General features: G+C 40.2%; 1 protein-coding gene across 1 annotated transcript in view; it reads left to right on the forward strand.

The window, feature by feature from the left end:
* The window catches only part of ACMSD (aminocarboxymuconate semialdehyde decarboxylase), a 55,479-nt gene that overhangs the window by 9,565 nt on the left and 19,246 nt on the right, over positions 1–26,668 (forward strand). The window contains exons 3-8 of the mRNA XM_077830241.1: positions 3,035–3,131; positions 12,815–12,864; positions 15,525–15,761; positions 20,917–21,010; positions 23,341–23,436; positions 26,311–26,483. Of these exons, the coding sequence (XP_077686367.1) occupies positions 3,035–3,131; positions 12,815–12,864; positions 15,525–15,761; positions 20,917–21,010; positions 23,341–23,436; positions 26,311–26,483 (747 nt within the window). The remainder of the gene's footprint in view (positions 1–3,034; positions 3,132–12,814; positions 12,865–15,524; positions 15,762–20,916; positions 21,011–23,340; positions 23,437–26,310; positions 26,484–26,668) is intronic.

Consider the following 26,668-nt stretch of genomic DNA (forward strand, 5'->3'; position numbering starts at 1 on the left):
AATTTTTTAAAGATTCAGTTGGAATCCTGTGGCAAGCTAGTAGTAGCAACGCTATGGGCTATCCAGTGCTGCCTCTGTCAGAGTAGGTTGGATGTTACTGTCGTTGGGAGGGAATAGAGTAAAGTCCTTTGCACAAAACTGGAGCAAGGGAAAATGTGTTTTAGGATGAGAGGAGGAAAAAGCTTCTCATAAGACTCGGTAAAAAATAATCAAACCATACAAAAATTAATTATGTATTTTTTCAAAGGAGTGAAATTCTGAATGAAACTGTTGAGCCTAATGATGGGAAACTTTGCCATGTAGCTCAATTGATTTTAGACAATTGATTTTTAAATCTGTCTCTTAATTTCCACATAGATTTGTTAAAGCATAAAACACCAGGTGCTGTTAGGAGATGTCGTACAAATCTTAACTTATGTCCTAGGTAAATTGATTAAGCCTTGAGAATAGAGGTCTCATAGTACCTTGTCTGATGGCTTCTCTCTAGCCATTGCTTTGGAAACATGAACAATTTCCTCAGGATCCATGTGTTCATCATTACTGCAAAACCTCAGAGAATTGTTTCCAATTAACTTTACAAAATTACTACATAATTTTGTATTTTAAAGGTGCCTGCATCATGTGTATTTTAGTGGTAGTGCCCAGAGACTGTAGCAATATGTCTGGATTTCCAGCTCTCATTTTTTTGTTGGGCCAAATCTTGCTTGCCTTCTCATATGGGTAATCTCATTGATCTGAGTGAATTCAGTCAGGTGAATAAGGAGAACGGCAGTTTGTTCTGTAAATCAGGCTTTTCCTGAGTTTATACACAAATATGAGGGTTCAGGATTGATCAGTGGCACACCCGTGATCACAGAAAATTCAATTAACGCAGATGAAAGCAGCAATCCCAATTCTTTATAGCCTGGCACTTAGCTTATTAGAAACTCTTTCATATTGCATAGCCTAATATTGCCTGGAAAGGGTTTCTTTTTATCTTTTAGTATTTATGTATTAACAGCAATAGGTCCCTTGGTGAAATTTAAAATCTGTCTAACACTGTTTTCAGTATTAATAGAAGAAAATACATATGAGATCTTTAAAGGCTAGCAGAGTCTGAAGAAAGAATTGAAAGGCTACTGTGCTCACTGAAATACTCCCAGTGGCAACTCAATAAAGGGCACGTAGTCTATTTTTATATGACAAAATCTTCAGTTCCGCTGGGCCTTTCCCTTACCCCCAAATATCATGCATATTACACAATAATCAACAGTGGCTTGATACTGAATTTTTGAAATTATTGGAATGTATGCCTAAGAGACCCCCTTCTATTTGGAAAATCAACTCTAACAGACTTTAAAGGATTTTGCCAGAGGAACAGGACTGTGGAGCTGTAATTACTGTCTATAACATTGGGAGTCATTTTCTCAAACTGTGATCTTGCTGCCAGCTCATTCTGGTATTCTGCCAAGGTGGCACAGACAGGGAGAGAGGAAAAAGAGGCTTTAAAATATTTATCAGGAAAATATATTTGTGAATGATGTATGAAGCTAATAACAAATTCAAGGTTAAAAACAGTCTGACTCCTCATAGAGAGGAGACATGCAACTGAGTATGCCTGCCGCAACGAGTGTAATTTTATTATTTTAAGAAATTTTATGTCTATGTTCATCACAAGGAACAGTCTGAATTAACTGTTATTTTATATTGCAGAATAGGTGTACAATGAGTGAAATTCACCTCTCCTCCAGGAGTGTCAGTCAACTGATTTTGTGTGTTGGGGGAGGAAACTAGATGTGGGTTGGAGAGAATGTGCCCCCTCATACTGGAGCAGGCTTTAGGGATTCATTGCATCTAGCTGCCATCCACTGTGCTATTCCTCCACACCCTTTACAGAGGGGTTCCCAGCCACTAAATCAGTGTAATCGCAGATCCCATCACTCCTCGCCCCCAACATGTCTGCTCTACACCCATGCTTCCCTACCACACACAGGTGGAATCTGCAGGGTCCAGACACAACTTAATCCAGCTGTCTGCCTTAGCTCAACTTCCATGCATTCCCATTACCCAACAGAAGCAGCTAAGAGTATCTCTGAACTCTCACCTTGCAGGTATTGATGAGTTACATCTCATCAATTCGTTTAAGAATAAAACAATAGGAAAATTGACTGTTGCAGTTGCTTTTGGGGTTGAATCACTAGCTCTAATAACATATCCATAAGACCATGTGACTATGAACAGTTGCAACATTCATTTTCCTGGGCTTGATTTGACAGGACAGTGACTACACAGTGTCTTTGGCCCATTATCAAACCAATCAAAAATTAAAGTCAGAAGTGTTGCATCGCTCTCTCTTCTCTCAATTAAAGGAACACAGTCAAAGTTAGTGACCTTAGTAATATTTTGACTTACATAACCCTGAGAGGGCTTTGCATTAAAACTGTACTGCTATAGTTCAGGTAATTGTTTTATATTGGATCTTTTCCCCTGATACGAATGCTTCAGTATTCTTTTTTTTATTTCTAAGAAGAAAATTCAACCTGCAGTTCAATGGGGCTAATTCTATCTCAATTGTACAGGATGAATCTGCAGAACTCTACTGAATTTATGGAGTTACTCTGAATTCTCGCTGGAGTTACTAAGATCATTTTTGAGCACACTCACTTCCAAAGGAATAGGACAAACCTGACAGCAGAACTTGGCTCATGGTCAATAAACAGCACTCATAAGCATCACTGTGATGTCAAACTCAGGCGCCTGAATGATGGAGGACAAACTTTAGTTAAGGAAAATGTTTCAGGATAACAAAGGGTATTAGCAACAGAGAGAGGATTGTTTTTAAATTATAAAAAGAGTCCTTGATATTGTCCTTTTGCATTACAAATGACATTTCTAAATATTTTTTTGGATTTTTTTTTCTATTGAACAAAAATGAAGGGCCTGAATTCTAGCACTGGATGGGCATTGGCAGCCTCACATACTTTTAACAGAGTAGAATTTAGGCCATAATATCTTGATACAACTGTATTACTGTAATAAAAATTTCATTTCACAGGGGGAGGCAAAAATGATGAAGGAGGGAAAGGTTTTCAGAGTTATCCAAGAGAACTGCTGGAATCCAGAGGTTCGGGTTAAAGAGATGAACAAATCAGGTAACTCCAAAAATGAAATAGACTAATCATAAATCAGATAGAACAACTTAAGCTTTCACATCAAAGTGTTTTATAATAATATTAAAATGAAAAGGTTTTGCAGAGTTACAATTAGTTTAAATCAATTGCAAGTCAGTGAAAACTAATACAGTTTACATTTGGACTCAAAAGAGACAGATTCTACCTTTCAGTACCTTGCTCCAGAAGTAGCCAAAATTAATTTCTGTGCAGGAAGGTACAAGTTAATATGAGTATGGGTGTCAGAACATGGCCTCAAAAAGGAGAATATGCATTCCTGATTTTGAAAGTGGCCTATAAAGGAGAAAAATGTGTTTGAGCTCTTTCTTTGTTTTTGATGATGTATTTAAAATAAATGAACTTTCTGCCAAGTTTTTTTTTTCCTGCTTGTTTTTGCATTACATTGTCTACCACGTTTTTGCTGGAGGACTGTGAGTAACTGGAGAATTAGTGGAATTATGTTATCAGATGAGACAAGAGGCCCTGATCCTGTAAGCAAATGCCTAACTTTAAGTTTGGCTTCAAAAAGACCACTCGTGTGCATCATTAGGCACATGCAATTATCTTCAAGAACTCATAGAGAACGGGTGAGGTCGCAGAGAACTGAATAAGGGAAAACATGGTATCTTTCTTTAAAAGAGAACAAAGAGGACCTGCGGAATTATAGACAATCAGTCTAAATTAGATATATGGGAAGATACTGGAACAAATTATTAAACAATCAATTTGTAGGCACTTTGAGGATAATAGGATGATAACAAATCTATATTGGCTATTACTTAAGAACAAATTACGCCAAAGCAACCTATTTTCTTTCTTTGGCAGGGTTACTGGGTGGGGCAGAAAGGAGTATATATGACTTATTTTTATTTTAGTAAAGCTTTTGACAGTCTCACAGGGCATTCTCTTAAGCAAACAAGGAAAATGTGGTCTAGATGAAAATACTAAGGTGGGTGCATAATTGGTTGAGAAACTGTACTCAAGGACTCCTCGTTGTTTTTGCTGATACAGAGTAACACGGCTACCAGTCTGAAACCTGTACTCAAAGAGTATTTATAATGGTTTGCTGTCAAGCTGGAAAGACATATCTAGTGCAGTTCTTCATGAGTCATTTCTGAGTCACATACTGTTCAGTATGTTCATTAATGACTTGAATAATAGAGTGGAGAGTATGCTTCTAAAATTTACAGAGGATGCAAAGCTAGTTGCAAGCACTTTGAAGGACAAGATTAGAAATAAAAAAACCTAAATAAATTGGAGAATTGTTCTGAAATCAACAAGATGAAATCCAATAAAGACAAATGTGAAGTACTACACTTAGGAAGGAAAAAAATCCAATGCACAACTACAAAATGGGAAATAACAGGCTAGGCAGTAGTACTGCTGAAAAAGATCTAGGGGTTATAGTAAGTTACCAATGAAATATGAGACAAAATGTGATGCCGTGGCAAAAAAGAAAAAGTCATTCTGGGTGTATGAACAGGAGTATCAATGACTGGGACGTGGCTGGTAGTGTCTAGTGGTTGGAGCAGGAGTGGTGCCTAGTGGTTGGAGCAGGAGTCGGTAGTCAGGAATCAGATCTGAGGGTCAGGACTGGGTTATGTGGAATGAGTCAGGGCAGGGGCAAGGCTGGTCAAAGGCAGTAGCAGAGCTGGAGCAGGACTGGGAACAAGGCAGGAGCAGGAGCTGGAGTTATTGCAGCCACAGGTAAATGCTTTGAGCAGCTGCTGAACAACTGCTGATGGGCTTAAGAATCACTCTGCTGATTCTTCTAGCTAATCAGGCAATGTACCCAGTCCGGAAGCTACTACAGGCCAGCTGTGCTCATTAGGCTGCCTGGAGACTGGTTATAGTGCAGGCTCCGATTCCTAACAGTACCTGCCCCCTCAAAGGCCTTGGGGGGCAGGTTCTCAGAGTATGTCTGGTGGAACTTTTGCAATAGGTCCAGGGCATGGATGTTCTCTATTGGTTCCCAAGACCACTCATCCAGACTGTAGCTTTCCCAGTCCACCAGATGCTGGAATCTAACTAACCAAGGGTGAGGATTCAGTAGACCACACACTCCTCCTGTCCATGGACTGTTATGGGGGTCGGTGGCAGGTTGGATTGGCTTGGGTTTGGATTTTTAGTGCAGGGTTTTTTAAAAGTGACATATAAAAGAGGGGATGGATCTTCATGCACTTGGGCAGCTGTAACCTGAAGGCCACTGGGTGTACCCATTCTGTAATCCACAAGGGGTCCGTGTATTGGGAGTCTAATTTGGCAGATACAGAGTTCGATTTAAGGTTCTGGGCAGAAAGCCACACCTTGTCACCTGTGGCCAGATTGGAAAAAGCCTAATGATCCTGGTCCATATGGTGTTTATAGGCTTCTTTGGCAGACTGCAAGTGTTCCTTGAGCTCCTGGTGCATCTGTGGTAGGCAGGAGGCTAAATCCGCTGCAGCCAATACTGGGGAACTCGTGGGCCAGTCTGGGTGGAAGTGGGGGTGAAAGCCACAATTTGCAAAAGAATGGGTTATGCTGGATCGAGGCATGGATTGCATTGTAATATGTGAATTTGGCATGGCGCAGCAGGGGAAGCCAGTGGTAACTCAAAGACCAGTGAAGATACCCCTCCAAGATTTGACTGACTTCCTCTGTTTGTCCATTACTCTGTGGATGATAGGCAAGACAAGGTGAGGGGTTCAATACCAAGGAGTCTGAGAAATTCCCACAAGAACTGGGGACCCAGGTTCAACACAATGCCCGGCAGTAACCCAACGTAGTGAAAGACATTTTCTAGGAAGAGTCAAGCCATCTCCATGCAGTAGGAACAGTATGGTGTAGAATGAAGTATGCCATCTTCGTTATAAGGTCCGAAAACACCCAGGATTACCAAGTGTCCCTGGGATCATGGCAGTTCTACAATGAAGTCCATTCATATAGTAAACCAAGGCTATGGAGGTGTGGACAGAGACTTATGGGTATTGATCATGAGTTCTCGGTATGGGCACAGAGGTTGCAAGACCTTATATAATCCTTGATGTAAACTTGTGACTTGGCCACCAGAAGCTCCTTGAGACCAGATTCCTGGTCTTGAATTGGCCAAATTGGCCCAGAAGTGGCAAATTGCGGCATAGTTTCAATACCTGAAGCCTCGGTTGTCCCACTGGAACATAAATTCAACCCTTGTGATAGATGAGGCCATTCTGTAGTCAGAACTCGGATTCTGGTCAGGTACGCAGATCGTTCAGGGTCTCACGGATCTGGGTTGCAAACAGGTTGTTGAGGAGTAGGGAGTGGATGGAGGATGTCAGTTCTGCTGTAGTCCATCCCATTGACAAAGTTGGACACCTTGCATATAGTGGCAGAGGGCTCTTCACCAGCTTTGAGTTATTTATTTTTCCAGGATAGGGCATCCACCTTTCCGTTTCTCACCCTTGGGTGATAGGTTGCCACAAAGTCACATTGAGCAAGGAAGAACCTGCAGATCTAGCATTGGTTAAGGCATCTAGCTGTCTGTAAGTACTTCAGGTTTCTGGGATCTATTAGGAGTTCGATGGGGAAACTGGGCTCCTTCTAGGAGGTGGTGTCATGCCTTGAAAGCTGCTTTAATAGCCACTTGAAGGCATGGGAGGGGGAGGAGTAGGTTGTGGGGGCCCACGTGTCAAGATAATACTGCACCTGTTTGAGGCATCAGCCTGGATCTTAAATGGTTTAGTGGGATTTGAGTGAATCAGGATGGGTACTCACGTGACAGTGAGCACATGATAATCATAGAGTTCCTGACTTTCTGGGAAAATGAGGATGTTGTATACCCCCAGAAGTCAGGAACAACTGATAACCATCCATTTTATAATAGCCAATAATATATTCGAAGACTGATATTAGCACCTGCTCCCAGTCTTCTTTTCTCAAGACTAAACATACCAATTTTTTTAGCTTTTCCTCATTGGTCAGGTTATCTAAATCTTTTTTATCATTTTGTTGCTCTCTCCAGTTTGTCCACATCTTTCTTAAATTGTGGGACCCAGACCTGGACACAGTACTCCAGCTCAGGCCTCATGAGTAGAGAGGAACAATTACCTTCTGTGTCCTGCATGTGACACTCCTTGTCAGGGAGCAGGACCTGCAGCAGAGTCAGTCACTGAATAATCTAACGAGTACAGCTGGCCTGTTGTAAACTGCCTGATTGATTGGTCGGAAGAGTCAGCAGACCAGCTCCTAAGCCCAGAAGCAGCAACAGTTCAGCAGGTTTCAAGAGTGGTAGCCATGTTAGTCTGTATCAGCAAAAAAACTGAGGAGTACTTGTGGCACCTTAGACACTAACAAATTTATTTGGGCATAAGCTTTCGTGGGCTAAAACCCACTTCATCAGATGCATGCAGTGGAAAATATGGTAGGAGGATATATATACACAGAGAACATGAAAAAATAGGTGTTGCCATACCAACTGTAACAAGATTAATCAAATAAGGTGGGCTATTATCAGCAGGAGAAAAAAAACTTCTGGAGTGATAATCAGGATGGCCCATTTCAAATAGTTGACAAAAAGGTGTGAGTAACACTAGGGGGAAAATTAGCATGGGGAAATAGTTTTTACTTTGTGTAATGACCTATCCACTCCCAGTCTTTATTCAGGCCTAATTTAATGGTGTCCAGTTTGCAAATTAGTTCCAATTCTGCAGTTTCTTGTTGGAATCTGTTTTTGAAGTTTTTTGGTTGGAGAATTGCGACTTTTTGGTCTGAAATTGAGTGACCAGGGAGGTTGAAGTGTTCTCCGACTGGTTTTTGAATGTTATAATTCTTGACATCTGATTTGTGTCCATTTATTCTTTTGCATAGAGATTGCCTGGTTTGGCCAATGTACAGGGCAGAGGGGCATTGCTGGCACATGATGGCATATATCACATTGGTAGATGTGCAGGTGAACAAGACTCTAATGGTGTGGTTGATGTCAGCAGTTGAGGTCAGCAGCTGCTCAAAGCATTTGCTTATGGCTGCAATAGCCTCTGTGCCTGCTTTTTTCCCAGCCTTGCTTCTGCCTTATTCCAGTCCTCCTCCTGCCTTGTTCCAGCCCTGCTCCTGCACTTTTTTTATACACCACAAAGAAGCAAACTAAAAGAGTCAAACACATTTTTTTTCTGCTTTGCAGGTCACCTTTAATAAGCAGTGAGTTCCTCAAGGGATAATAACGACAGGCCATATCTTATTCTTGTTCCATTGATGGAGGTGCAGCTATGGATTTTAAAAGACAATTTTGAGTAAGAAAGATTGAGGGTAGATCATGGCCCTAAAAATTAGCCACCAAAAATGAGACAGTTTGGGAGGGAAGATGCAAAGAGTTTCTCTCAGTTAAAGAAAGCTGGTAGCCAGCAGGGTAAGGTGTCATTAACTCAGGTAATTTAGGCCCTGTAATTAGATCCTATTTGTGAAAAGCTTTACACAGCAACGTAAGAACTTTATCATTGATAAGAAATACAACTGGTACCTAGTGCACCAGAACAGCAGTTAGATCACATGATCATACCTCCTGGCTCCAGTCAGAATACAAGATGGTGTATTAAAATACTTACTTAAATGTAAACTGCAAAGCCAATGTTAAAACTCAGTTAACACAGTTTTATCACATCACAGTTTTATGCCACAGGCCACACTAGCCAGGCTGTGGGTGACACTGAATTCAAATATTAATTTTAACTAAACTTTCTTTAATTCCTTTCCCCTCTGTGAAATCTTCTTGGTCCTTCCTGCCTCAGTGAAGACATAGCAGAATGTATCACTCTATGTCATAACACATACCATGGATTGCAGTGAGATGCTGGCCGTTGCAGATGTACATTCTGGAATATCAACAGTCAACCAGGATGTATCAAGAGGATTTCAGAAAAGTGTGGGGGAGAGGGAAAATACTTTTTCAAAAAGTTAAAACTCATTTATGTGGTGAGTAATCTCCCTCGTTCCCTCACAGTGTGGTGACCGGGAACATTCAGCACAGAAATCTCTCTCTAAGTCCATTTTTATATTTGCTTTGCAGTTTGCCTGTCCGCAAGCTGGAATGCCAGAAAGTAAAGCATTAATGCAATCTCTCTGTCAGAAAAGGAAAGGAAAGACTGAATTCTGGAAATGATCTTAAGGTGGTAGAAATCTGAATTTACTGTGTCAGAGAAATAGATGATTCTGTTTCCCTTTAACAATCAGAACACCAAGGCTCTTAACTATTTATAGTTGATGACTGAATATCAGAGCCACAAAAGGAAGAGGAGAATGAGGTAACAGATTTAAGATAGTGTCAGGAACCAGCGATTCATAGCTCAGTTTTTGTAGCAATTAATATTTAAAAATCCTTGGACATCTGTGCCCCTATATTTAAGGCAAGCTGATCAAACAGTGGAAGCAGAGGAAATGATCTTCATGTGAATCACATAAAAAAGGAAAGTTGGATAATTAAATGCAAAAAAGCAGGCAAAGGCTGAAGATTAATGGTCCCTAGGGACACTGGGAAAAGAATGGCAAGAGAGGCAAACTGCACACAATCAGATGACTGTGATCACTTCCATACCAAGTGCCGTTCCTGCTAAGCCTATATCATAACATTCCAAATGACCAGTAGTATCAAATGCTATGGAACTATGCAGCAATACATGAGCCAATAAGACCATCACCAGTACATAGGAAGAACCCATTCACCATGTTAACCACTGCTGTTCCAGCAGTTGAAACCCTCGCTTGCAAGCCTCTAATAAACTGTTCTGAGAAAGGTGATTAAACAGTTGTTTGATTGCATCCTCTTCAAACACTTTAGCAGGAAAGCATAAATAGGAAAAAGGCAAATAAGTGGCTGGACACTAAAATATGGCTCTCTTAAGATGAGGGCTGTAATGGGATTTAACCATTTTAATGTGATTGGAACAAGACACAATAATCATCTGTTTAAGGCATGGGAAGGGTTCCCAAATGTGCTAATCAAGTGTTCACTGGCACATTGCTGGAGAATGTAAATGAGTCAGGGATCAAGACCTTTCTGTTCTCCCACTATGCAGTACAGAAAGGAGCAAAATGCCAAAAAATCCATAATGTGTCTGTGTAGAGGGGAAAATTTGCTACATGGGATGTTCCCTCCCACCCTTTCCCTTCCACTCTCCCTCCCTTCCCCCCAACATTTCTGACCTTTGGAAAAAGCCCTTGTGTCTCGTCATCATTTATATGAGAAAAGAGACATGGCCAGAGCAAAAAGAGGATCATTCTTCCTCAGAAGCACTGCAGAAGGAATACAGTAAAACATGGAGGTTAATGTTGCTTGAAGCAGAAGACTGGAAATTAGCATGAACATTTGGGGCGCAAATGAGAAGTCCGTGGGAGCTGAGAGCACTCAGCACCATGCAGGAGTTGCTTAGCATGGACTCACCTCCCTACAAGCGCTCTCTACTGAAAAAAACAACCATGTGGGGGACTCAGTTACAACACAAGAGCTCATGTTTGAGGAAACAAGGAGCAAAAATGCTGCTCATTGAAGAGTGATTCACTAGAAAGTGGGTTATTCTTTAGACTTAATCTGCTTCCCAGAGGAATCCAGATTCAACCTCTGTCCCCCCAGTGTCCCTTTATTATGTAATAATTAACTGGTTAATTATTACATAATAAAGGGACACTGACAACTTAAAATTCACACTTCAGGATGAAAATGATTTACCTGCTGTAAAGTAACTGCAAGTAATATCTAAGATTACTATAAGGAAAAGAAATGAGAGGGGGAAAATATGTTTTCTCTATTTTTTTCCCTATCTGCTTAGTATGTATTAAATGGCACCTTGCCTACAGTCAGTTTCACTGTTTCCCTGACATAGTGAGTAAGGCCCCAATCCTGCAAGCACTTGCATATGCTTAATTTTATACAAGACTTTGCAAGACCAGAGTCAGTTTTCCCTGTTGTTTTCATGGATCATTAATACAGCAATAAGAAAGAGAAAGTCACTGGAAAAAAATTAGGAAAAACTTCTCAGGGTGATTCTGAGGCAGATGTAGTTAATGAAAATAATTGTCACTCATTTTTTTTAAACTAACTGATTTCAAGGTTCTGTTAGTGAATGCAAAGCTTCTGCATTTGTTATAATAAGCTTTGTTACCACAAAGGGGAGCAAAAACAATATATATTATTTTCACTGTCTTAAGTGGGACCTTCAAAGATTTTTTATATGACAAAATACATTTATGGAAATCAAGATACATTTATGGAAAATTAAGTAAAATGAAAGAAAGTCAAGAGTGATAAGCATGCACAAGTATTTAAATTACTACCAATAGATTAAAGCAGGGGCTCTCAAACTTCATTGCACCACGATCCCCTTCTGACAATAAAAATTACTATATGACCCCAGGAGGGGGGACCGAAGACTGAGCCACCCCAGCCCCACTGCCCCGGGTGAAGGGGCCAAAGCCCCAGACTCAGCGGGGAGGCCTGTAACCTGAGCCCCACCACCCATGGCCAAAGCCAAAGCCCTCAGTCTTTGGCTTCAGCTACCGGCGGTGGGGCTTGGGGTACGACTTCAGCCCTGGGCCCCAGCAAGTCTAAACCAGCCTTGGTGACCCTATTACAACGGGATCTCGACAAACTTTGAGGCCCCAACCCACAGTCTGAGAACCGCTGGATTAGTGTAACAATAGATCACACACACCTAACTGCTGCTCTGGGCTTTTGTCCCTGAACTGAAGTGATTCTAAAGAAAATTGTTATAACTGTTCCACAAATAACATACAAAAATATTTTTTAAAAGCCAAACACCAATTTTTATACTCCCACATTTATGGCACATGTATGTATGTAACCAGAGGGTTATATGCTTCTTCTGGGCAGAGAAAGCTCATTCCAAGCATCTGTGACCCACAGCAATTCAAATCCCATACAAATGCCCACTTATGTGACAGCTGCCATCTTGGCCAACATCAGAGATTGAACTGGGGACTGGCAGAGCTATATGGATTGAGCTAAATAGCTAGATCCTGTTACGAATAATTACTGTTCACTCATAAAAGTACTTTCATTTGGGCATATGCCCAGTTTTGCTTGATGAGCTAGACTGATTCATCATATTAATTATTATTTTCCCCATTTTGGGTAATATTCTTCCCATGAATACCTCATGTACAATTCCCATTGTCTTCTATAGCTGTGGTTCTCAACCTTTTTTCATTTGTGGCCCCTAAAAATTTTTGAACGGAGGTGCGGACCCCTCTGGAAATCTGCAGACCCCCCAGGGGTCTGTGGACCACACATTGAGAGCCACTGTTCTATAAGAAAAAAGAAAAGGAGTACTTGTGGCACCTTAGAGACTAACCAATTTATTTGAGCATAAGCTTTCGTGAGCTACAGCATCCGATGCATCCAATGAATTAAGCTGTAGCTCATGAAAGCTTATGCTCAAATAAATTGGTTAGTCTCTAAGGTGCCACAAGTACTCCTTTTCTTTTTGCAAATACAGACTAACACGGCTGTTACTCTGAAACCTGTTCTACAAGACACATGCGCCTTTATACAGTCTGTCCTCTATGAACATATCTGCTTCCCTCAGATTGACTGACAAATCTCTATAATTAATTTGTAATGCATGAGATCAAACTATGATCAGACCTAGGACAAAATCATAATCTGCATTTTCATATTTAAAGACTTTTGTTCTTCTATGTAGGAGTCACTGTACAAGCCCTTTCTACAGTTCCTGTAATGTTCAGCTATTGGGTAAGTCCTTGCAAACAAATTTTGTAAGTCATAGATACTATAAAATTCAAAATAATAAAATCCACACTGCCTGTGAGTTAGGCAGTTCAGCCAGTCACCAGAATAATACAGCAAAGCTGCTCTGGCAGTGGAAGAAAGGCCAGCAGAGTAGCATGGCAAAGCTGCTCCAACAGGAGCTGGAGGCTGCAGAGCTCCAGTCTGGAGAACATTTAATACAAATGGGTGAGACAGCAACAGGAATTTAGGAAGAACAACAGGAAGCAGGGAGAGAGCCTTTACAGAGCATGAATCTAGGACTGGGGTGTATGATATAAAGGAAAAACGGACAAGTTCTGATTCATTGGGTTGTAAGTCTATCAATAGATGTTTTCCCATAAAAATAAAATTTCAAAAATTGCCACAGGGAAATCCACCTTCTTTCTACTGCGGTGAGGAAGAATGCACTTCCTTCATGCACAGCACTGCAGAATTAGCCAGGTGCTTTATGAGGGATTTCTAACTTCCTATGAAGCATCTAATGAGCCATTTGTCAAGTCATGTTTGGATGTAAATCATGAAGAAACTGATTTGCCCACAGGAGGGTATCTAGGCAATTTCCATCTTATTGACATTGGAATGCATAGATGAAGTATTAAAAATATGCTTTAATAGAACAGATGCATTTACAAAAAAATTTCCCTTTCTTTTAAATATCACACCCCCAATATGGGAAAGCTATTGGTCCAGGAAGCTCTGAGTCTGAAATTACACCTCCCACTTAGTAGCACAACTAGATGGGCAGAATGGATTCACAGTTATTTCAAATGAGTCAAACAAACAAAAAAGGGTTTCTAAATGGTTCATCCTAGCAAACAATGGGCTAGATTCATCCCAGGTGTAGCACCCCTTGACTTCAACAATTTAACATCAATGCAGTTACATCAGGAATTAACTTGGCCCATTTCCTATATGTATCTAGCAGTTCACAGCAATCGTGCTGAATGATAATACATAAAAAATTCAGTTACAGATGTCCTACATAAAAAATTATTACAGCATAACCCATAAATTAACTGTACACCTCTAGTACTTTGTGTAGAATGACATGTCCCATATTCTACACTGAAATAAACGTTTGTTTGGTTTTTGTTTTTTCCTTGAACATACCCTAGGAAAAAGTGGGGAACCAATTAATTTGTATAATATAGTTCTCCCTGGGTGTCATGACTGCCATATTAGAAATAGCACTAAGAACTTTTTAAATTTTACAGATCTTTTGTTCATGTTTACTCTGTAAAATTCATCATGGTCCAATGTCACACATTTCCACCTCCCTTCAATCCATTCTTCCCAACTCCAGCAATAAAATGGTAAATATTCAGGTATGTTAAAAAGAAAGATAAAAAAAGAAAGGTGTAAAGTTTCGATCTGGATCCCAAAGACATTAAAATTGTGGGGTAGTCAAATCTAAGGGGTTGGTTTGGCCCATTTTAGAGAAAAAGGCCAGATGCAAAATCTACATTTGGGTTTGGATCCAAAGTTCCACCCCACACAAAATTTGGAGGACTCAGGGATTTTACTTAACACTCATTTCTAACTAAAAACCTAGGGGAACACCTATGGAAAATATAGATCAAGTACACACTTCACTTTTTACTTGGACTCTTTGGCATTTACCCCTTGATAAACAATGATTGGTAATTTTAAGTGTGAGCAACATGTCCATTATAATACTACCAGAAGAGCCTTTACAATTCCTCACCATGGGAAGTCTTCCACACCAATTATTTCATTCTTGTTCAGCATCAATAACATTATTTGGACACTAGACTAACTCTATGATCAAACCTGTGCAGCAGTAAATAAGCTGAGAATTGAAATCAGGGGTGAGAGAACTTGCTTTGCCAAGGATTCACTTGAAACTCCTGGCTTCTATGTGTAGAAGAGAATTCTCCATCTTTGAGCAGAGATGTGCTTGAACCAAATCCCCAGATACAAACACCCCCCGTTGAGATCTGGACTCAAAGTTTGTGGTCCAGGTCTGGTCTATGGGGTGCATTTTATCTGACATTCTCCTATTTGCTGCTTTTCTTCTAGTGCCCCGTTCTGCCCTCTCAAAATGTAAATTACAATCATTTTACATTCCCACTGAATGCCAAACTGGGGCAAATTTACACCTACTTATGCTTTGTGTATAAACTGGTAAGAAAATGGATGTAACTCACTTTACCATTTACATCACCACTCAGTTCTGCCCAGAGATTCAGCTGGAAGATACAACTTCTTACACCAGGTCTCTATTTGCCTTCTGACAGGCACATGAGTGCTATAGAGATTCTCTAAAAAATCCTGAGAGCATTAGCAAATGAGGCCAGATTCTTCCTTGCCTTATACGCCCCTGAGGGGTAGAAGGAAAAGCAACTAATGCGGGGTATGCAAGATTAAGTAGACCCAACTCATCAATCCTTCCTCTACGATTTCAAAGAGGTCTTACACCTATTCAGAGTGACTAGTGGTGAAGCAAAAGCCTTGGTTCAAGTCTTCTCCTTGTATTGTTTGCTGTGACATTTTTTCTTGGTGATAATTTACATGCAATCTTTTGGGTTTCTTCCAACATCTGTCAAGGTGATAAAATTTTGGAACTACATTTTAATTTACTCTTCTTCTTTATATCATACCAGGCCAAACCTGAGGATACTTTAGATCTGTGCCAATTATTAAATAATGACTTAGCTGCTACAGTAAAAAAGTACCCCAAGAGGTTTACTGGCCTTGGCACATTACCTATGCAAGCACCAGACCTGGCTGTGAAGGAAATGTATCGCTGTGTGAATGAGCTTGGCTTTCCTGGGGTACAGATAGGATCTCATATCAACGAATGGGACCTGAATGCACCAGAACTGTTTGCTGTCTATGCTGTGAGTAAACATTTCCTAGTTTACCCCAAATAATGTTGTGATATGAAATTGTAACTAAATAAAAGACATTGGGAAAAATTCAGCTGTCAGCTACACTAGTATAAATCCAAATATTTCAATGGAAATCATCTAAATTTACAGTAGTATATCTGAGAGCAGGATTTGGTCTAGAAAATCTGTTCAATGTAGCTAATTTTCTTTAGGCAATGAATGATCATTTACAAGAGACACTCATAAATTTGCTCTAATGACTGGGGGAGACAGTTAATATTGAATGTTATTAATTTGCAAATAAACTAACATAATAAATGTTAAAAAGCAAGGGTAGTACATTTCAAAGGTACTTTGTCTCATCCGGCCCCACTAAAGTCAATGGGAGATTTTACCATTTGTTTCAATGGACACAGGGTCAAGCCTGTAGATCCAATTGAGCACTCATGGCTGGACCCCATATTCTTTACTCACCCAAGAATATCAGTTGGGAGTGTGCAAGGATTTGTGCAGAATTGGGCTTTTATTCAAGCAGATTCCCAATGATGCTCTTTGAAGCTATGTGTGAGTAAGGCGGGCTGATAAGTAGCTATTTGACAGGTTTAGCTTTAATTATGTATGGTAATTCATCATGAGATACCAGCAAATGTTCTGGAGCATATTTTGTAAAATACATAATGAAATCATAGACATATGAGACCTCACTGTAGGTCTCACTCCACTATTGCTGGAAAATTAGGAGAGTTGTCACTTTTTTGGTTTGTGAATGAGGGAGTATGTGACAATTAGTGAAGTGTGAATTAGTCCTATGATTATTTTTGTGTCCAAGTAGAATGAAATGGTGAACAGTTTAAGGCTGGGAGTTTCAAAGTGACCAAAGGGAGTTATGCATCAAATTTCCATTGACTTTCAATGAGATTTGGGCACTTATCAACCAACAGCTATTTGGAAAATCTGAGCCTCAGTCATTTAATTTTTGTAATGTATCTAAAATATTTCTTAGGTAGCAAGGCTTGATCTGAAGCCACCTGAAATATTTGAAAAGATTGTTACAGACTTCTATGGGTTTTGGATCAGGCCATGATAACCCTGGAATCTAAGTGCCACACAGAATTGAGTAAACATCACCAACAATTCCAAATTGAGTTTATAGATTACAAACTGAGTTTATAGATTATACATTTTTTAAAACAGTGTGAAGTCCAGATGGGCACCATTATTTGTCTAAATTACTGTATTCACATTTGGGGACACTGTACACCTTCAAATCAGCGGCACTGCCGTGGGTACCCGCATGGCCCCACAGTATGCCAACATTTTTATGGCTGACTTAGAACAACGCTTCCTCAGCTCTCGTCCCCTAATGCCCCTAATCTTCTTGCGCTACTTTGATGACATCTTCATCATCTGGACCCATGGAAAAGAAGCCCTTGAGGAATTCCACCATGATTTCAACAATTTCCGTCCCACCATCAACCTCAGCCTGGATCAGTCCACACAAGAGATCGACTTCCTGGACACTACGGTGCTAATAAGCGATGGTCACATAAACACCACCCTATACCAGAAACCTACTGACCGCTGTTCCTACCTGCATGCCTCCAGCTTTCATCCAGACCACACCACACGATCCATTGTCTACAGCCAAGCTCTACGATACAACCGCATTTGCTCCAACCCCTCAAACAGAGACAAACACCTACAAGATCTCTATCAAACATTCTTACAACTACAATACCCACCTGCTGAAGTGAAGAAACAGATTGACAGAGCCAGAAGAGTACCCAGAAGTCACCTACTACAGGATAGGCCCAACAAAGAAAATAACAGAACGCCACTAGTCATCACCTTCAGCCCCCAACTAAAACCTCTCCAACGCATCATCAAGGATCTACAACCTATCCTGAAGGACGACTCATCACTCTCACAGCTCTTGGGAGACAGGCCAGTCCTTGCTTACAGACAGCCCCCCAACCTGAAGCAAATACTCACCAGCAACCACTCAACAGAACCACTAACCCAGGAACCTATCCTTGCAACAAAGCCCGTTACCAATTGTGTCCACATATCTATTCAGCGGACACCATCATAGGGCCTAATCACATCAGCCACACTATCAGAGGCTCGTTCACCTGCACAGCTACCAATGTGATATGTGCCAGCAATGCCTCTCTGCCATGTACATTGGTCAAACTGGACAGTCTCTACATAAAAGAATAAATGGACACAAATCAGACGTCAAGAATTATAACATTCAAAAACCAGTTGGAGAAGACTTCAGTCTCTTTGGTCACTCGATTACAGACCTAAAAGTTGCAATTCTTCCACAAAAAAATTTCAAAAACAGACTGCAACGAGAGACTGCTGAATTGGAATTAATTTGCAAACTGGATACAATTAACTTAGGCTTGAATAGAGACTGGGAGTGGATGGGTCATTACACAAAGTAAAACTATTTCCCCATGTTTATTTCCCCCCCCCACCGTTCTTGTCAACTGCTGGAAACTGCCCACCTTGATTATCACTACAAAAGGTTCCCCCCCTCCCACTCTCCTGCTGGTAATAGCTCACCTTAAGTGATCACTCTCGTTACAGTGTGTATGGTAACACCCATTGTTTCATGTTCTCTATGTATATAAATCTCCCCACTGTATTTTCCACTGAATGCATCTGATGAAGTGAGCTATAGCTCACGAAAGCTTATGCTCAAATAAATTTGTTAGTCTCTAAGGTGCCACAAGTACTCCTTTTCTTTTTGTATTTAATCAGTATACATTCTGTATCTAATCCACAGGTTATTATAACTGTCATCTTGAAACTGATTCATGGAGGTTATTTTTCAGAACTCTCAATTTGCTTGAGAATTGTTAGTGCAACATCTTGATGGCTTGTTTGGTTTTGTGGTTACACACAGTCTGTTATCAATCTCTACCTTTTGGGGATGCTTAGATCAATCAGTATATGTTGGAACATATACAGGAAGTTACCTCCCACAGTAATTAGCACCACATGCAGAAACACCCTTGGAAAGTAAAGATGATGAAGGAAAGCTACATTTGACCTTGAGCTGTATCAGTTCATCAAGCCACTTACTGAGCTACGAATTTTTGTTTAGGAATATAATCCTGATCCTTATGGCAACAGTTACGATTCACAAATCACAAGCTTGCATTTATCCACAAATTTTAGCTTTATTTACTTGTGTAAGCCTAGTTAATCACAAATTGTTCAACCCTGTGATTGTATCTCCCTTACAAGAAACACAGTTCCAGACATACATGTGACAAAATAGAATTATTAAGATCCCCATTAAGCACATGAGTAGACCTGACTACTCGTGCTTAAAATTAACGATGTGCCAAATTCACTCAATCAGGGCCCATACGCTGTACAATTCCTGTTTTCTTTTCTAAAATTACCAGCAGTTGAAGTCCCAGTCTTCAAGGTTTGTGTACTGTTTGGGTTTGTTTGTTTACAAAGAAATTCTCTTTAACTCTATATTGTATAGAAGAGCTGTTCAAATACTAAAAAGAAAGGGAGGGAAGTTAAGACCAATTTATAACAAAATAAAGACTAATTTATGGGCACTACTTACCACAACTATGTATAACCTACCGTGTCATTTACATGTGTGTTAAATTATGTAATTAATACATTAATATTATTTTATCACATTCCTAATAAATGAACAGCACAGCATGCACATATATTCATTGGCAAGAGTTTGTGCTGATGGCAAACAATTCAGGTTGTCCTTGCCAATAAAAGCTTTAAACCACACCACACTATCATATAACTTGCTGTGCTCCATATTTAACTGAAAACAAATATTTTAGAAATATAGAGCCTTTAAATAAATATTGGTACTATTTGTGTATCAATCCACACGTAAAGTCAGACTATCTTAACACCATGGGTCCAACTGTAAATTTTTTAAATCTTTAAAAATTATCCAAATTAGTTTTTCTGACACAATAATGCTGCAATTTAAAGATCTCACATCTTGTAAGCTACTTAGGCTAAGATAAGAATTGTATCCTATTGGAAAAGAGGGAATTCCCAGCTTTTCAATGGGATAAGTCCATTATTCCCGGAAGCTGCACAAGGTCTTGGAATGTTAAATGTAGTCCCAGTGGAGACGGATTAGTGGGAAGAATGGAGCTTGATTTGTAGCCCTCAGGACTGGATAGAAACAGTTCTAAACATGAATCCATGCAGTGGGACAGATACACTTCCCACAGTAACAAATGTTGCCAAACACAGCAGACTTCAGTTCTATAGGCACCTCTATCCAGTGCTCTGAGAATTCACTCCTATGTGCTAAACACAGTCAGGTAGAATGTTAGTTTGCACTTAGTTTAACTTTGCAGTAAGACACAGATACAAATAATGTGACAAGCACTTTTGTACCAAACAATTAAATTTGAAGAATGCTTTTACTTAAATGACAAAATGTTGTTATAAGGGCCCAGTTCTGCAGCCCTCAAGGAGAATTTTGAATAGGAGTAAGGACTGGAGTAAGGATCAGGGCTGACTGGGTAAATACCACCATCCTCATAAGTGCAAGATCTCTTTCCAGGGGCTTGTCTTAACTAGAAAAATTACACCGAGTTAGAACATGACCTAGAGCACAACTAGCATGGTGTTGAGCACAACTCTGCAGGCAGTGTAGATGCAGGCAGTCATGTTCAACACCACATCAGCTGGTCAGTGTTAGTTAACTTGAGATCGTGCTCTAATGCAGTGTAGTTCTCAGCAAAGACAAGCCTCATGCTGCTGCTATGGTGGGCTTTGAGGGCATGCTGACTATGTGGATCCACTGGCTCACGCATTCACACACACACACAGGGAATGGGAATGGGAAAAGGAGCATAGCAACCAGGGAGGCCCTTCGTGCCCTGTAGTTGTAGGAGGGCCATGCCACAGCTTTGAGGGTGGATTCTGTATGTGCCAAGCCCACTTACTCAGAAGCGGTGTGAGGGCTACAACTTGAGCCTAAGTGAACACCTCCATTTTTGGTCAAATCTTGTAATCCTTTCTATGAATTATTTACAGCAAAAGCAAAAAAGGCCTTTTTAACAGTATTGCCTGGAGCATACATACATTTTGGAGTTAATTTTTCTACTGTTAAGTCCAGATAATATTTTTTTCCTTTTCACCAAAGGCTGCTGAATTATTAAACTGTTGTCTGTTTGTGCATCCCTGGGACATGCAGACAAATGGAAGGATGTCCAAGTACTGGCTTCCCTGGCTGGTGGGTGAGTATATAATTACAGTACTTAATCTTCATTCATTACCTGTCATTAGCTGCAACACATTATGCCAAGGAGACAATTGCAAATGTATAATTGCATGAGAAAGACTACATTACTTTTCTGTCAATCATTTTTAAAATCAGACACTGCCATTAGGTCATCACTATAAACTTCACTGGCTAAACTTTATATATCTATAATAATATCTGTATCACTAGAATTTAAGGGGCTTGCAACAGCCTCTAATGTTCTCTTGCCTCCCAGAGAGCAGATGTCCAGGAACACCTCTTCTGCCTCTGTAATGAGAAGGCTCCCAAAGGGAGCATGATTAGAAGACAGACAAGTGGAATTAGCAAATGACACACATTAATTCGTATAATGCCCTCTGAAACAAGTAGACTAGGAAGGGGATATTTTGAATTTAAGTTCATTTCAACCATAGCTGAAACAACATGTGCTCGAGGCTCCTTAGAGGTATAGGCAATAGGGAATTGTCTGGTTTCAGTGTTTTCCACATCTGTCAGTTAAATTAGAGTTGCAGTCCAGCAACAAGTAACAATGGGTAAAATTGTGACAGTCTCTGGAAGATTTTAGGCCTGATTCTACTCTTACTTACTCTGATTTAGCACTGTGTAACTCAATAGACTTCACTGGAGTTACTCCTGATTTACACCACTGTGACTGAGAACAGAATCAGGCACTTTAGCATTATCTACACTAGAACATTTTGGTGTTGCAGCCACCACTGCACTTGTGGAACACCTGATCTCCATACATGAAATTTTTAGCAAAGGTGCATAATTGTTCACATCACCACTGTGCTTGCACTGGGTTACACTACATTGGCCATGTCTATACTAGGGCCTTTTGTTAACACTGGTTCAGATCCAATGTGAGCTCTAGTGTAGATGGGCTACCAGCTGCTTGCACTATTTTTAACACCATATCAGATAACCTTACTCAGTGCAGGTCTATTTGACATGGTGTTAAAAAGAACTGAACATTGTTATATTTACTTACTTAATGAGATGCAGTAACCTAAAAACACATTCTCATGGTACTTATGTAGAGCTTTACATCTTCAGAGCGCTGCACAAACATTGAGGACAGGTTTCAGAGTAACAGCCGTGTTAGTCTGTATTTGCAAAAAGAAAAGGAGTACTTGTGGCACCTTAGAGACTAACCAATTTATTTGAGCATAAGCTTTCGTGAGCTACAGCTCACTTCATCGGATGCATACTGTGGAAACTGCAGAAGACATTATATACCCAGAGACCATGAAACAATACCTCCTCCCACCCCACTCTCCTGCTGGTAATAGCTTATCTAAAGTGATCACTCTCCTTACAATGTGTATGATAATCAAGTTGGGCCATTTCCAGCACAAATCCAGGTTTTTTCACCCTCCGCCCCCCCACATAAACTCACTCTCCTGCTGGTAATAGCCCATCCAAAGTGACCACTCTCTTTACAATGTGTATGATAATCAAGGTGGGCCATTTCCAGCACAAATCCAGGTTTTCTCACCCCCCACCCCTTTCCAAAAACCACACACACAAACTCACTCTCCTGCTGGTAATAGCTTATCCAAAGTGACCATTCTCCTTACAATGTGTATGAAAATCAAGGTGGGCCATTTCCAGAACAAATCCAGGTTTTCTCAGCCCCCCCCCCCCCCCAAAAAAAAAAACCACACACACAAACTCTCTCTCCTGCTGGTAATAGCTCATCCAAAGTGACCACTCTCCCTACATTGTGCATGATAATCAAGGTGGGCCATTTGCAGCACAAATCCAGGTTTTCTCACCCCCCCCACCCCCCCAGACACACAAACTCACTCTCCTGCTAAACTTGGCAACTCCTTTCTGAGTTGGGTGTTATTTTCCCCGTATCATAGGAAAACTAAGGCAGAGAGGCTAAGACCCAAATTTTCAAAGTTGGGTGTCTAAAGTTAGACACATCAGTGACCTGATGCTTTAGAGGTGCTGAGCACCCCCAACATCCATTGACTGGTTTAGGCTCCTAAATTTGTCTTTAGGTGCTTAACTCTAGGCACCCAACTTTGAAAATTCTGTCCCAAAGGCAGAGAGAGTCAGTGTCAGAGCTGAGATTACAGCTCAGGAGTTCTTAGCTCCTAATCCTGTTTTCTGACCACAGTTTAAGAACTTTAACTGACTAATAGCATTGAGTGCTTCTCTGATAAGAAATGAAGCTATACAGTTTGTCATTTGCACTGTAACTGTTAACTTTGGCATTAAGTATAGATTTTATTGGGGGAAACGTCAAGCTGCAGTGTGATGTCTTATGTCATGAAAAATTTTTCTTGTTGTTAGGCATGCCAGGGGAAACAACCATTGCCATTTGCTCCATGATTATGGGAGGAATTTTTGAAATGTTTCCTAAACTGAAAGTTTGCTTTGCCCATGGAGGTAAGTAGTTTGCCTCAGAAGCCACTGGTTTTGCTGGGTATTACTGAATGGTTCTGCTGTTTGATTTTGTCTGTTATCAGAGCAAATTCAAGCATTTAATTTTATATTATTTGAAAAACAACACTCAGTAGAAATATAAAGTTAAAATAAAGACATAGGCCTATCTCAAAAGGGATGATTTAAAAAGGAACAAGTCATTTTAAAGGTGATTGTTAAAAGGAACCAGGCCTTATCATTCCTAATGAATCAGTTTAGTTCAAATGTTCCAAAATAACAGGGTTTTGTGGTCTCCAGTTTCCAGTGGACTTGTGTCCACATCACAATACACCATTACAGCTGTCAGTAATTGGCATCTTTGTTGATAGTCTGAGCAAAGAAACCAAGGATTGAAAAGTCCTGGAGACTGAAGTATCCACTTTTCTCTAGAGATGACCCATGTTGATCAGTGTTGATATCTGGGTTTGAATTCACCAGTATGACCTACTGACCCTTTTGGAAGTCAGTGGGAATTTTGTATGAGGAAAGATCTAGAGTGAGGCCATGGTCTGTGGGTTTCTTTTGAAATATGCAGATTGGATAACAAAATTTATCACAAGCAATCAAAAATGGGTCATGCAGCCTTTGCGTAATGCTTCTTGGTAGCTTCTGCTATCTGAAAATAAGCTTCTCTTTGGCACCCTTAAGAGACTAGTTTTTTGACAAAAAATGTTCACTCAGAACCCAAGCCAGATAAGTCAATGGCAGTTTTGAATACAAAAGGTTGCAGAATCCAGTCCTTGATGTTTTGATATGTCACTGGGGCTCAGGATGACCACTCAGCAGATTTGACCGAAAGGAGCTGCTCTTGTAAGAGAGAAGAAAGAAAAGGCACACAATAGGAGCAGAGGGAAACTCAGAAAAGCTTATACCAATAAAGGAAAGCAAACTAAAATGCAGGTGACAGATCGCTGTTTGTAGAGATTACAAAAACTTTGCTCACAGTGCTATTCTAAGCTCTCAAATATTATTGTGCTCCAGTGACAAAGGCAGAAATGCCAATGTTGCAGTTACTTCCACTTGTTTGTTTTAAGTGCCATTTTATATCAAGGTTTTTTTAAAATAAGGTAAAAATGGAAAAAAGATAGATGGCTCTTCTAATTAGAGCTATGATTTTTGCTCTCAGGATTGTGTCAGAAAAAAAGACACGTAGCCATATCTGATATAAATAATGAAGCCCTCCTGGCTAACCTTATACTCTTTACATTGAATAGCTGGTATAAAATCTATGACCAGGATAACTCAGCAGTATGGCTCATATTGTCATATGGAATCTGGTGAGCTCTAAAGATGTGCATCTGTTTTCTGGTGTATAGTTGACCTGGCCATTTTTCTGTTTTGACATCCAATGGGAAGCAATTTTCTTTTGAAATTATGTTCTTGAAGAGAAAGAACAGACAGCTGGTGAGGAAATGTAAGGAGGAGAAGGGAACAGAAACACTTTCGTCTCATGGCAAGAGCTAGCACATGTCACTTGAATAATGGTTGTTAATGAGTATATTTGGGGTGTGGGTATTCTTACAAATTTCACCCACACACCAAACTCAGTTCTCTTGAGATGCAAAAATGAGACATTAAAACAAGGTGCCATACAAGTAGGATTTTCAGATCTTCAGAATCTGATATTCCTTTTTTTCCTTGAATGCTTTGCTCTGTGGTGAAATTGATAACAATACTGATATTAAAATTATTGTTGTTCAAGCTTCAGTGTTTACACTCATTGATATGGATAGAGGAACTTCCCAAGGACCAACAGTTTCAGGTTGTCTACTATCTGAGACAGGCATCACTGCTTCAGTTTACATTGGGTTCATATTTCAAAGATTTTCCTTAAAATCATAAGGACTAAAGATCCAGCCTGGCATGGTCTAGGAAACTGTAAAGTTAAATCAAATATCAAACAAACTGAAGTGGAGAGAAGATATACAACTGTTGGACATGTATTTTATCTATGTAGTAATCAGGTATGTCTATTTCTTCCCTCAGTGCTTGAAGAGTTTACTTGCATTGACCAACAGGGTTCTTACCAATGAAAGCCCAGTAATTCTGTCCATCAAATCTTGTAGTGCTTTCACTTATCACTGTGCCATCATTTAAAATTGCCTCCATCCTCCCACACAACCTATCTCACAATATGTAGCTGACAGTGTCTTCCAGAGGTGTGTCTATATCAGCCAGAAAAACAATGGATGAATTCCTGGCCCCATTAAAGTCAATGGGACCAGGATTTCACCACACAACTAGCAAAAACTTGTGTGGTGCTCCCACTGCTGCTGTAAACACAGTCTTAAGACCGTACAGCTACTGTAAGCCGGCTGTGAAGGGGAGATAGTGAGCAATGCAGTGAACACTCTCGCTACCCAAGATAAGCAGACAAAATCATCTCCACTATATCCCCAGACACTGCTGGTCCAATGAGTGTGCTTCCCCGCTCCCCTCACACACACATATACCCCTACACACACACACACACACACACACACACACACACACACGTCTCAATCTCTGGTCAGAAACACTGTATGCCAATATTTAGCCATTGATGTGGCTCAATTCTTATAATGTTGGAACCAAATCTTCTGCTGGAGTAAACTGGAGTTTCTCTATTGACTTCAATGGAACAATGCTTATTTGCACCATTTTATTACATTTTGTGCCTGGGGTTGTTTGTGATTAAGAATTCTTGCTCACTCTTGGGTATTATAGGATACTAATTTCTGTATAGCTGCACAATAACCTCTCTCTGTGTTGACAAATTAGCTTTGTTCCTTCCTGTTTTTTCAGGTTTTGTAAATCAAAGAAATAATTTCCACTTTCAATACAATTACCTCTTTGTAGGTGGCGCTTTCCCATATACAGTAGGGCGTATTTCCCATGGATTTAATGTGCGCCCTGATTTGTGTGCAGTGGATAATAAAGTTGATCCAAAGAAATACCTCGGTTCATTTTACACGGATTCACTTGTCCATGATCCTCGAGCCCTAAAGCTGCTAATTGATGTAATAGGAGAGGTGAGCTGGATTATTTCCTAGACTATATGGCTGATAATGCCCAGGTGAGTCATACTGCATTCAGTTCTTCCTTGAGGAACTCGAGTGGGAATCTTATCATGCTTCAAATATGGACATAAATAGAAAATTATTTCAGGCACCTTTTGGCAGCTAGATACTTCCAATCCAAGTGGCTGGTTAGGATC

This window comes from Eretmochelys imbricata, chromosome 11 (assembly GCF_965152235.1).
Source record: "Eretmochelys imbricata isolate rEreImb1 chromosome 11, rEreImb1.hap1, whole genome shotgun sequence".
In the NCBI taxonomy this organism is placed as follows: Eukaryota; Metazoa; Chordata; order Testudines; family Cheloniidae; genus Eretmochelys; species Eretmochelys imbricata.